The following is a 12,760-nucleotide window of genomic DNA, read 5'->3' on the forward strand; positions in this document are numbered from 1 at the left end:
ACCCCCATGTGTAACAGAACATTGCAACGTTCTGCTGCAGCTCTGTGTCGAGCTGACGGTGGGAATTAAAATCTCCATGCTGTCACGTTCTGTCTCTGTGTAATCTTTGAAAAGCTGACATGAGTTCACTTTTATGACCCAGAGTTGTAATTCAGTCCTGTGAGCCCAGCAGATAACTGATCTTTATAAAAGAAGGTAAACAAAACCCTTAAAGACAGCGTGGGTGCGCGCTCCGTGATTCATGTCCACAGCACCTCGCTCCACCCTGGGCACAAAAGAACGGCCACTCCCCTTTTTCATAAGCATGTTATTGTTTACATGGGTGTCAGATTTCATGCACCATGACAGTTTCACTCTGTGAGTGTTTGGATTCATCGTCAGAACAGAGACGAATTACACAAACAGCAAGAACGATACCGGGAACACTGAAGTCCTGGGAACACTGAAGTACTGGGAATAGTGGGATACACTTCAGCTCTGTGCTGCTGATTCCATGTCACAAACAGGAGTTTTAAAGAAGTCGCAGCTAAAAGTGAAAGTAAGTTTTGAGACACTTCCTCTCTGGACGGCTCACCGTCTCCATTGTTGATAAAATGTCCTCTCAGTCTGAAAAGGATCTCTGCTGTCCCGTCTGCTACGACATCTTCAGAGATCCCATCATCCTCTCATGCAGCCACAGCTTCTGCAAAGACTGTCTGCAGACGTGGTGGAGGGAGAATCCAGTGCACACCTGCCCGCTTTGTAAGAAGACAAACCTGTTAGAGGATCCTCCCTGTAACCTGGTGTTGAAGAACCTGTGTGAGGCCTTCTTACTGCAGAGAGATCTCAAAGCTTCTGCAGAGTCTGAGCCTCTCTGCAGTCTGCACTCTGAGAAACTCAGACTCTTCTGCCTGGATCATCAGCAGCCAGCGTGTGTCGTCTGTCGGGATTCAAAAGCACACAAAAACCACAAGTTCAGCCCAATTGATGAAGCTGCACAGGATCACAGAAAGGAGCTCCAGAGACGTCTGAAGCCCTTACAGGATAAACTGGAAATCTTTCAACATGCTAAAGGAAACTTTGTTCAGACAGCAGAACACATTAAGGTCCAGGCCCAGCAGACAGAGAGGCAGATTAAGGAGCAGTTTAAGAAGTTTCAGCAGTTTCTGCAAAATGAAGAGGAGGCCAGGATCACTGCTCTGAGGGAGGAAGAGGGGCAGAAGTTGAGTAAGATGAAGAAGAAAATTGAGTCTCTGAGCAGAGAGATAGAAACTCTTTCAGAAACAATCCGAGCCACAGAGGAGCAGCTGAGAGGCAAAGATGTCCCCTTCCTGCAGAACTACAGGGCTGCAGTGAACAGAGCCCAGCAGCACCCCCTGCTGGATGATCCACAGCTGGTCTCAGGAGCTCTGATAGATGTCGCCAAACATGTGGGTAACCTGGCCTATAACATCTGGAACAAAATGAAGGAGATGGTATCCTACAGTCCTGTGATCCTGGATCCAAACACGGCTGAAGCTCACCTCATCCTCTCTGAAGATCTGACCAGTGTGAGTCTCGGAGAGAGGCAGCAGCTTCCTGCCAACCCAGAGAGAATTGATTCACACCACTGTGTCCTGACCTCTGAGGGCTTCGACTCAGGGATTCACTGCTGGGATGTTGAGATCAGAAATGATCAGAATCGATTCTGGGCAATTGGTGTGGTAAAGGAGTCTTTTCGGAGACAAGGAATAGTACAGACTGGATACTGGGAATTATGTCTCCTTGATGGCAAATACACAGCATCCACCCCTCCACCTCCATTTAAAGCTCTGTCAGTGAAGAAGCTGCAGAGGGTCCGAGTCCAGCTGGACTGCGACAGAGGGAAGCTCTCCTTCTTCGATCTGGACACCAACACACACATTCACACCTTCAAGCTCAGCTTCACCGAGAAGCTCTTTCCATACTTTGGAAACCACAACAAGCTACCCCTGCAGATCTCAGCAGTGCCTGTAAGAGTGGAGCAGCACACAGCCCCTCTGCCAACAGGACTTTGGTTTAGTTAGCCAGCTTTGTGCTCATGAAACACACTCCAGCAGTGTTTAAGGTTTGCAGCTTATTGCTCGAATGCCCTCAGGTTCTTCTAATGGTCACTGTCTGCTTTAATTTTCTTTCTTTTCACTAAAACTGAGCTTTAGCCCCAGTTTTAGTTTAGTTTTCATTGACTGCAGTAACGCCAGTCAGTGCTCCAAGGTGGACAATCATCATACACTGCATGCACGCCTGTAAAGGAAACCCACACAGTGTTCTCAGAGGAGACACAGTTCAGTCAGAATAACCGAGCATTCATTACAAACTGATGTGTTGATGACTCGTGACTCAGTTTCACAAAACCATGAAGCAAAAACTCATCAGTGCCATAAACATCCTTTATATTTAAAAACAGTCAAAGATTGAAGATCACAGCAGCAGCAGAGACATTAACTGTGTCCTGCTGATTTACAGTCTGGGAAAAGCAGGTGTGAGCAGTGAGGAAGTGACAGAAGTAAACATGAGGAAAAGAGTCATGTTTCCTGTTACCTCCACTTTAACCAGCAGATCTGATGCTGCAGGAAACATTCGCTTTGCTGCAGTACACCGACTCCTGATGTTTTTGTTTTATGCATCAAAACTTCTCCATTCATTAAATGTTCCTTTGACTCAAACATCCAGTCAGACGATTATTATTAAAATGAGTCTGCAGTCACAAACACGCCGACTGCCCCGTGCTCATCTGTGTGCACCGTCAGGTTTGGTGTGGTTGGTCACGGCTATACAAAATAACTGAATCAGACTTTTTTAAGCAGAGACACAGTTAGCTCAACATTTCTCTCTCTCTCTCACACACACACACACACACACACACACACACACACACACACACACAGAAACTGATTGTTGATGTAAAACTTAGTGTTTTAGCTCGTGTTAGGGGGACGTGGTTCCTAACTGTTGATTTGTTATAACTTCTCGGTATCACATCCTCATTCGTTCCTCCATCCTTCCTTCTTATCAAGGTGTTCATTATTACCTGGTTCATACTGCTTACTTTGCCAGTGGTGAGAAAGACACTGCACAGATGCATTTATATGAATAACTGCTGTGTGCACCACGTAGACCACACAGAAAGAGAGCACAGTCTGTGGCTGAGAGAATCTGATGTGTGGTTCTGCATCTGTTCACCATGAACCAAAATACCCTCAGGCCACGGGGAAATGTCCCAGTGCTCCTGATCACCATCGACCCCTCTCAGGGACTCTCTTCCTGACAGCAGTAGGCATAGAAGACATCCTTCTGAAGGCTTTCCTCGCTTTCTTCTTCAGAGGTGGGAGCATTGCTGCCCCATCCACAGTCCTTGCTTCAGTGTTGGTGGATTTTCTTCTAAAGCTCAGCAAACAGTGAGATAAACTCATGTGATACAATGCAGTAACATTACCTGGCAGAAATGAGCACTTTCAATTTCCTTATTATATTGATTTATTTCATGGTCCAACAGAACTCTTCATTAAAAACAATGATTTTTCTCTTCTTTTTAATAAACTTACTTTAAAGGTTGAGAGGTTTGATGTACCTGATGTTCAGAAGACAATATCAAACATAAGCCATGCTCCTCAGTGACACATTCCTCAGTCCCCTGGATTAAAATGAAGGCTCGCTTTATTTACTCGTTTCTGTGGTGATGCTGGTATCAGAGATGCGACGATGATGGTTTCTTTATGATTTACACACATGCTGGTTGATCCAGCTATGATCACCTCTCCTGAAAAAGAAACTGAGTGTTCAAAGCTTACGGTTGATCATGTCAGAGTTTGGTGAACTCTGACAATAATCATGCAATCATGTAATACTAATCATGCAAACCAGACACCTATTAATCTATTAATATCTATTAATAAGAATCATGTGAGCGAGACCCACAACAGTACTGCACGACCAAAACAAAACCCACCTCGTCTGTTTGTTTGATATCTGCTGCAGCCAGAAACACCTCTGCTTCACCTGCAGCTGCTCGACAAGCAGTCACACTTCGATCAACTTACCTGAACGATATTTTCATCATGAACTGCATGGACTGTGTATATGTGTGTGTGCGCATCTTTTATCATCATATTAAAAGTCAGAACAGAATTTAAACTGAAATAGTTGCATAATAAAAACACTTTTGTCTCGTTTTTCTTTTAACCAAAGATAAACTTCATGCAGGCTTCATGAAAACTAACAAATGAAAAAGCAAAAACAAAAATAATCTTTGCACAGTTGAGTTAAATTATAATAATGCAAAAATCACATCTTGCTAATATTAACACAACATACTGTACATCTTTTATTATTAAATCCAGCAGTTTCTTCAAATAGGCTCAGTCTAGTATTTTTGTGGCTGCCTGTGGCACACAATTTACTGCAAATGTTACAAAAACGAGGTTTCAGCAGCAAATATGAAAGATCAAAAAAGATTATAATGACTCATATACATGCAGCATACACAGATCATCTCCACCATGATTTATACCTGTGACACACTGACACATATCGGTGTGAGAGAACATGTTCTGTCTCTTCTCCAGGGAAGATGAACCTGAAACACGTGAAGCTGGTTCAGAAACCAAAGGGGTCACATGATGATCCACTCTTCAGGCACCAGTGACCCTCAGGGGTTCATTCTTTGTTTTAATGTAGGAAACAGCTGAGCTTGTGTGTGCGCGTGCGTGCGTGCGTGCGTGTGTGCGCTATAGTCCAGCTGGTCTCTGACCCTCTGCAGCTTCTTCACTGAGAGGTGGAGGTGGTGGAGAGGCTGCTGGGCATTTGCCATCACAGAAACACATGTCCCAGAATCCCGTCTGTATTTGTCCCTCCCTTTGAAATGACCCTGTCAGTACTGATCATTTCTAACCCCAACACCCCAGCAGTGAATCCCAGAGTGAAGGCCTCAGCACCGTCAGCTCTCTCTGGATTGGCAGGAAGGTGCTGTCTCTCTCCTAACGTCACACTGCTTCAGAGAGGATGAGGAGCAGTTCAGCAGTGTTCACGGGACCAGTAGGTTCACTTTGAGAGCCTGGTGCTTGTTGTTGTTAGCCATGCTTGCTACTTATACTGCTGCTAGTGTAAGAGCAGCTATGTTACTATATAAAAAATGTGATAGCCATGCTTCACAGGCTATTTTTCATAATGTGATTGTTATTGTGGTGAGCTAATATGTATCAAACTAAGCTGTTGTAATATTTACACCTGTTGCTGCTGACAACACCTCTGTGTTAACCCAGGTGTCAGAGGGGCACGTGAGTGAATTCACAGGTCCAGTAGAGGGCAGTGTAGACCCCTTGTAATGATTCTGTGCTCATCTCTCCTTCCCTGCCTCTACTGTCCATAGGGTTAGGATCATTTGTTGTTGATGACCACGACACAGCTGAATAGATGTTGAAAGAGAGATTTGAATGTTTTCTACTTGTACCTATTTCAGAAGCACTTTTTGACTGGTCAGCCTGAGTGTGTGCTTGACATGTAACAGTGGAAAATAACCTAATGGGACATCATCTCATGTCTCTGACTGGACTACAAGGTGACAGCATTGTTACATGTTCCAGAGGTGGTGGGTTATTGTGTCCACTATAACACATGGGAAGGACTTAGCAGGTTTACCATCACTCAGCTGTCTCCAGGATTTCCTTCTAGTTGTAAATCCTGCGTCTGCTCCTGTTCTGATTCTCGAACACATCAAGTCAAACTCTGAGTTACGAAGCATGTTTGATGCCCATACAGTCAGGGAATGAGGGAAATAGATTTGAGAAGGTTCCTCAGTTCTTGCAGAGTGTACTGTATTACTGTGTTATCCATGTCTGATTTTTTTTTTTTTTTTGCTATTTGTTTACCCTGTTATATTCCCAGTTTCCTCTGGATACCAGAGGAGTCCAAGACTCACCAGGGCTTTCAAATTATCCTGGTGGCAGGTGCATTTTCCACCTACTTCACCACTCTGTGCCATCTACATTTTAATTTTCCTAAATATAAATTTTTGCGCAGTCTCCATTTCCAGCGCCATGTGGACGCACATGGCAATATTTACGTTCTTTCAATCTGAGCCATTTGATTGGTTCACGACTGCCATGTGACTATTCATATCGTCTGCTGCCGTCATGGCTTCGGTCTCGGTCAGAAGGCGCCTGCTACTCCAAAACAATTTGAAAGCCCTGCTCACACTAGTCAGATCTTCAGTAAGGAATGAGTTGTGGTTCAGCAGCATTTGGAGCCAGAATCACAGCAGTCAGGAGACCATCTCCAGCATTTTGTTCCAGATGTTGAGAGCCAGGTTGCCCAGGTGTTCAGCTACATCTATCAGAGCTCCTGAGACCAACTCTGGATCATTAGGGGGCGTTCCTGAACTGTGTTCAGTGCAATGTTGTACTTCTGCAGGAGTGAGACATCTTTAGCTCTCAGTTCCTCTGAGTGTTTCTGAAAGAGCTGATCTTTCTCTGCTCACATCCTCAATTTTCTCTTTCATTATTTGGCACTTCTGCTTCTTTTCTGCCCTCAACGATCTCGGCTTTCGCTTCCTTCTGTGGATTCCTGCTCATTGTTGTAGAAGAATCTTGTGAAGTCTTATAAACTGTTTATTATTCTACCTCTCTGTGTGAAAGGCCTGGATCTCTCTGTCGACTGCTGGTTGATTGTAGCTTCCTTCACTTTGTTCAAATAATTACAGTTTATCCTGTAAGTGTTTCAGGGATTTCTCCTTACTTTAATTTGCCTTTGCAAAGGGGTCAAACACCAGTACAGAGTACAGCATCAGTCTGCAGGACATTTGATGAAGCATATAATCATTTATAGTCATGGTCACAGAATACAGTCAGAACATTGTGTGTGAAAGAGCATGTACAGCTGAGTAATGAAAGATTATATGGAGACACAACATGATGCTGTGGAGCCTTTCATGGAGCCGAGTAAGCTTGAGACAGAAGAGAGTCAAAATTTTATCACATAAACGTTATTATGATTCTTAAAAAATTAGCACCTTCTTTTTATAACTTTATTTTTACATTTTAAATACTTTCAAATCTAAATAATTTTATCAACATTAACTTATTGTAGGTGAATAAAAAATATCTTACAGACTCACCTTTGAACAAATTAAATACAAAGAAATGTACAAAAACAAAATGCTGCGAGCTAATGGGTCCAAACCTAATAATGTTCACCAACAGTTTTACTGATTTAGCAATAAAACTGATTCATATAGTTTCCAGTTTGGTAACTTAATAATTATGACATATTCCAAACCCATTACACACTGTTGGGAATATACATATGATTATATATTTAACTGGAGACAACATATGGATCGCTGCTTCCAATAACAGGACGCAGTTTGGGAGTAGCTTAAGTTATTCCAGCCAACAGCGATGACTGAGGAGCGCCCTCTGGTGTTCAGCAGAGGTGCCGCACTCTTACGTTAAAAAAGAAAAACTTTTTTTTTTTCTGATTCACAGATAAAACTGTATGTGTTTGTTGCAGTAAGGAATATCACTTATCTTACAATATATTGTTAAAATTCAAATCTCAGTACAAAATATAGATTAGTGTAATTGTATCGTCACCATCTTGTTATCGAAACAGGAAGTTGAAATGTAGCCACACTTTGTATCTTACAGCAGATACACTTGCACTCACATTTTGCACTCACAATGAAATTAATAATAATACTGTGGGCATGAGAGCCCTAGGCAAGATATTTGGTAATTGGTTTCCATTGTCTTGTAAAAAGTCATTTTTAGCTGCAGCTGGGCAGTCATGTGCTCCATCTTATATATATGCTTCATCTTCATGCAGCCAACCCTTGGAGGCTCGGGTTTCCTCCAATTAATAGTAATCATCTTCCTTGCAATCATCAATAATATATGTAACATTGCTCTATGGCAAACATGTGGTCAGGAAACACAGCTGGTAGAAACAATAAAAGGTCCACTGGAAGGTCCATTAACATCTTTTTCCAGTTCCTCCTTAATATTTATTGGACAGTCCCAGAAGATGAAGATGTGAGTGTGGTCTCCCACCATCACAGGCCCTCCAGCATTTACTGCTGTGGTGGGTTTTAGATGCAAAGGTTGCCAGTGGCATCCTGAAGAATCTCGTTTTAGTCTTCCAGTCAAATTCTTTCCGAAGTTGGCTTCATGATGTTTGAAGCAGGCGTCCTCGTCCATGTTTCACATGCTGTGTGTCATCAGACACACCCAGCATTAGTTTTCATACAGAAGGGAAACTTGTTTCTTTGTTAGCAGCAGGAGTTCAGACCAATAAAGTGGTTTTCTGATAGATTCCCAGTGTAGCTTCTGATTAGTAGGAATCTATATAAGTTACTTTGAGGTAAAACTCATCTCTAAGTTGTGTAAATGATTTGAATACATGCCCATCAAGAAGTTGATTTATTATAGTCAGACCCTTCTCTGCCGATCTTGCATAAGGCCTGTCAAATAAAGATTGTAAAATCTCTACATTCCCTGTAATAGGCAGTTTTGTTTTTTTATCAAGGTAAAGTCATCATTGACATTAAAAATATCTTTTTAAACAGAAATCTGGCTCAGAAAGCTGCAGAAATCACAACAAATATAACATCACAGATCTATAAAGATATCTGAAGTGGCCAAAAAGCTCTGGATTGATTATCATGTAGGTACAATAAGATTCTTGAAAAACAGGTTATTTCTTCATTTTATATATAAGCCCTTCATAATTCATGCTGACAGCACTCTGTTTACCAATATAAGCAAAGACATTAACATAAAAACACACAGAAACATTGGGATCACTTTTTGGCACAACACTGGCAGCTGCTGAAAGTAACTGATAAAGTAACTTGTAATCTAACGTAGTTCTAAAATTAAGTAATCAGTAAAGTAACTAAGTTACTTTTGAAAGGAGTAATCAGTAATCGGATTACTTTTTCAAGGTAACTATACGATCACTGCTGGTCAGTATGAGGTACATAAAGTTGGATCTTTGTTTTCTTTATCAAACTTACCACTGCATCTGACTGTGAGCTGGGGGGGGGGGGGGTGTCTCCTCAGTCAAAGTGTACTTATATACTCTACACAGAACTATGGTTAATTCATTCACAAAGATCTTATAATATTCTCTAGGGAAACTTTCTATGCCTGGGGATTTTTTTTTATGTGGAAATATTTCTTTGAATTTCTTCTTCTGTATTTGGACATATAATCATATCTGCTTCTTCTGCCGTTAGTCTATTCAGTTTGAGCTGAGGAGGGATTTGGTTTCATGGGGGTGATTCTTCTCTATATAGATTATAGCAGTAGGTGGCAAAAGCTTCTGTACCATCTTTTGGCTGAGTTAGCATCAGATTAGTATTCTGGCCTTTCATTTTATGTACTACTCTGTTAGACTGGGTCTTGCATAGCTGGAAAGCCAGTTAGCAGTTTGCTTTATTGCTAAATTCATAGTAATTTCTGTTTTCTTCAACTTTATAAGTTAGCAGGTCATCTAGTTTCTGTCTAGTCTCTTTTAACAGCATCAAGGTTTTCTGTTCTTTTGGGTGCTGGTATTCTGACTGTAGTCTTCTAATTTCCCTCTCAAAATATTTTTTCTGCTAGTCTCAGATTTTTAATCTGGAAGAAATGGTAATGTTACCCCCCCCCCTTCCCCCACACACATACACACTGAGTAGAGTAGAGGGGATGAAGTGTTATTATCATAGGATTTACTATTAAATTGTTTCTGTTTCCTCATTTAGTAGTGACACATTTAATCTCCAATATTTTAACTGGTTGCTCTTTAAGATGACCAGAGCATGGTCTGATATAGTGATTGGTTCTATGTCCCTGATTCTGTTTGTATGTTTTGCTGGTTTAGAATCGAGACCAAAAACCTGTTGGTAGAACGTTCATATGATGTTCCAATTTTATGGTCAGTGGTAAAATCTTCAGTGGTTCTTTCTCAGTGCCAAAGTATGGAAACAGCTTCTCAGTAAAAGTGTGTTTGAAGGTGTGAATGTGTGAGTTGGTGTCCAGATCAAAGAATGAGAGCTTCCCTCTGTTGTAGTCCAGCTGAACTCTGACCCTCTGCAGCTTCTTCACTGAGAGAACTTTATATGTAACTGGTGGAGAGTATGCTACATATTTCCTTTCATTTAAACATAATTGCCAGAAACCAGACTGTACCTGTCCCTTTCTGTTAACAGACTCCTTTAACACCCCAAAGCCCCAAAATTCATCATCTCTAATCTCAACATCCCAGCTGTGAATCCCTGAGTCGAAGCCCTCAGAGCCCAAAACCATTAGATCGTAGTTAAATCTCTCTGGGTTGTCAGGAAGCTGTTGCGTCTCTCCAAGACTCGCAGTACTCAGATCTTCAGAGAGGATGAGGTGCAATTCAGCAGAGTTTGGATCCAGGATCACAGGAGTGTAGGAGACCATCTCCTTCATCTTCTTCCAGATGTTGTAGGCCAGGTTACCTACATGTTTGGCCACATCTATCAGAGCTCCTGAGACCAGCTGTGGATCCTCCTCCAGAGGGCGCTGCTGGACTCTGTTCAGTGTGGCCCTGTAGTTCTGCAGGAAGGGGACATCATCAGCTCTCAGCTCATCCTGTGTGGCTCTGATTGTTTCAGAGAGAACTTCGGTCTTTCTGTTCAGATCGTCAATCTTTTTCTTCATTATCTGGCTCTTCTGCTCCTCTTCCTCCCTTAGAGCAGCAATTCTGGCTTCTTCTTCCTCGTGTAGAAACTGCTGAAACTTCTTAAACTGCTCCTTAATCTGCCTCTCTGTCTGCTGGGCCTGGACATTAATGTGTTTTGCTGTTTGGTCAAACTGTTCTTTAATACCTTCAGTGATCATCTTTAGCTCCTTTAAAGGCTTCAGGGATTCCTGCAGCTCCTTTCTGTGATCCTGTGCAGCTTCATCAATTGGGCTGAACTTGTGGTTTTTGTGTGCTTTTGAATCCCGACATACGACGCACGCTGGCTGCTGATGATCCAGGCAGAAGAGTCTGAGTTTCTCAGAGTGCAGACTGCAGAGAGGCTCAGACTCTGCAGAAGCTTTGAGATCTCTCTGCAGTAAGAAGGCCTCACACAGGTTCTTCAACACCAGGTTACAGGGAGGATCCTCTAACAGGTTTGTCTTCTTACAAAGCGGGCAGGTGTGCACTGGATTCTCCCTCCACCACGTCTGCAGACAGTCTTTGCAGAAGCTGTGGCTGCATGAGAGGATGATGGGATCTCTGAAGATGTCGTAGCAGACGGGACAGCAGAGATCCTTTTCAGACTGAGAGGACATTTTATCAACAATGGAGACGGTGAGCCGTCCAGAGAGGAAGTGTCTCAAAACTTACTTTCACTTTTAGCTGCGACTTCTTTAAAACTCCTGTTTGTAACATGGAATCAGCAGCACAGAGCTGAAGTGTATCCCGGTATTCCCAGTACTTCAGTGTTCCCAGTACTTCAGTGTTCCCAGTACTTCAGTGTTCCCGGTATCATTCTTGCTGTTCGTGTAATTCGTCTCTGTTCTGACGATGAATCCAAACACTCACAGAGTGAAACTGTCATGGTGCATCAAAACTGACATGTAGACAATAAATGAGGAACATGAATGCAAAACAGGGAGTGGCTCTTTTTTAACTAATAGATGGAGAGAGGATGGTAACAAGTACTACAAAAAGCATTTTCACTGTAAATAATAATAATAAAATAAATGATACATTAAAAATTAAATCCTCAAAAGATGAACAATAAAGATAAAATTTCCAAAGTAAGTTAGAAAGTAGTAAGAGAGTAAAATAGAAATTCTAATATGGGTTCAGAAGTTTAAAGAATATGAAAACTCAAAACAACACAACAGATGAGCAACTTTCAGTCTCTGGGAGATGTCATTTACTACGGAGCCCCGCAGGGGACATGAGAGAAGAAAAAATATCCTGCAGTAGTTTTTGATTGAAGGCCATGAACTTCCACTTCAGTCTTGATACTGGAGCCTTCGTCGGGATGTTGAAAGGACAGGCGAGAGGCTGCCGGCAATAGTTGTCTTTAATTGCTAACTCAGCGGTTACAAAAGAGCTCTCAGCCACTCACCTGCCTGGCCCAGCCTCAGCACACATTCAGGTGACAGTAGAAAAGTGGGAAATTACAGAACATCTGCACAGAACAGCGTCTGACTTTAGCCAACATCAGGACACACAGCCTGTTGGAGAGATTCATAGATTTTTATTTTGAGCTTGGTCTAAACTATGAACTCAACATAAAAGATGTTCTTCTGTTACCTGTATGTGTGCTGAGGCTGAGCTAGGCAGGTGAGTAGCTGAGAGGAGAAGGGGGCGGGGCAGGTGTGTGTGTTTGTGTGAATGAGTGAGGGCGAGTCAGTCAGGTTCGTTCCTTCGTGCCTGTACAGTCTTACATTGTTATGAATTGTCCTTCCTTTTAAGAAACCCGACTGTGTCTCGCTGATAATAGTTGAGATACCTTTTACCTTTTAGCGTCTAGCAGCAACAGCACCAGAGAATAATTTGTAATCAGTATTTAGCTACGTGTTTGTTCTCAGATGATCTAAAATCCTTTTATCTTTCCAGGTTTGGGGATCAGAGATTCGTCCTAGTTTCATAGTTGACATGAGTGTTTTCTTCTGCATACATTCCTCTGAGGTCTTAAATATGATATTTCTCACCTCTTTTGGAAAGAGGTGAGAAGAATTTCTTTGCTCATGATCTTCTAAAAGCACCATAAGCTCTTTCCAAATACAACTGATCTAACAACCTGCAGCTTCATCAA

The 12,760-nt window shown here is 42.1% G+C and overlaps 2 protein-coding genes across 2 annotated transcripts; one reads left to right on the top strand and one right to left on the bottom strand.

Moving 5' to 3' along the window:
• The first annotated feature begins 575 nt into the window (after positions 1 to 575).
• LOC115780414 (tripartite motif-containing protein 35-like) lies at positions 576 to 2,024 on the top strand. The gene has a single exon (XM_030729589.1). The coding sequence runs from the start codon at positions 594 to 596 to the stop codon at positions 2,022 to 2,024; it is 1,431 nt and encodes a 476-aa protein (XP_030585449.1). The 5' UTR covers positions 576 to 593.
• A 7,827-nt stretch (positions 2,025 to 9,851) lies between these two features.
• On the bottom strand, positions 9,852 to 11,321 carry LOC115780002 (nuclear factor 7, ovary-like). The gene has a single exon (XM_030728917.1). It carries the CDS (start codon positions 11,274 to 11,276, stop codon positions 9,852 to 9,854), a length of 1,425 nt encoding a protein of 474 aa, XP_030584777.1. The 5' UTR covers positions 11,277 to 11,321.
• Positions 11,322 to 12,760: the final 1,439 nt, after the last annotated feature.

Source organism: Archocentrus centrarchus, chromosome 5, assembly GCF_007364275.1.
Source record: "Archocentrus centrarchus isolate MPI-CPG fArcCen1 chromosome 5, fArcCen1, whole genome shotgun sequence".
NCBI classification, from domain to species: Eukaryota; Metazoa; Chordata; class Actinopteri; order Cichliformes; family Cichlidae; genus Archocentrus; species Archocentrus centrarchus.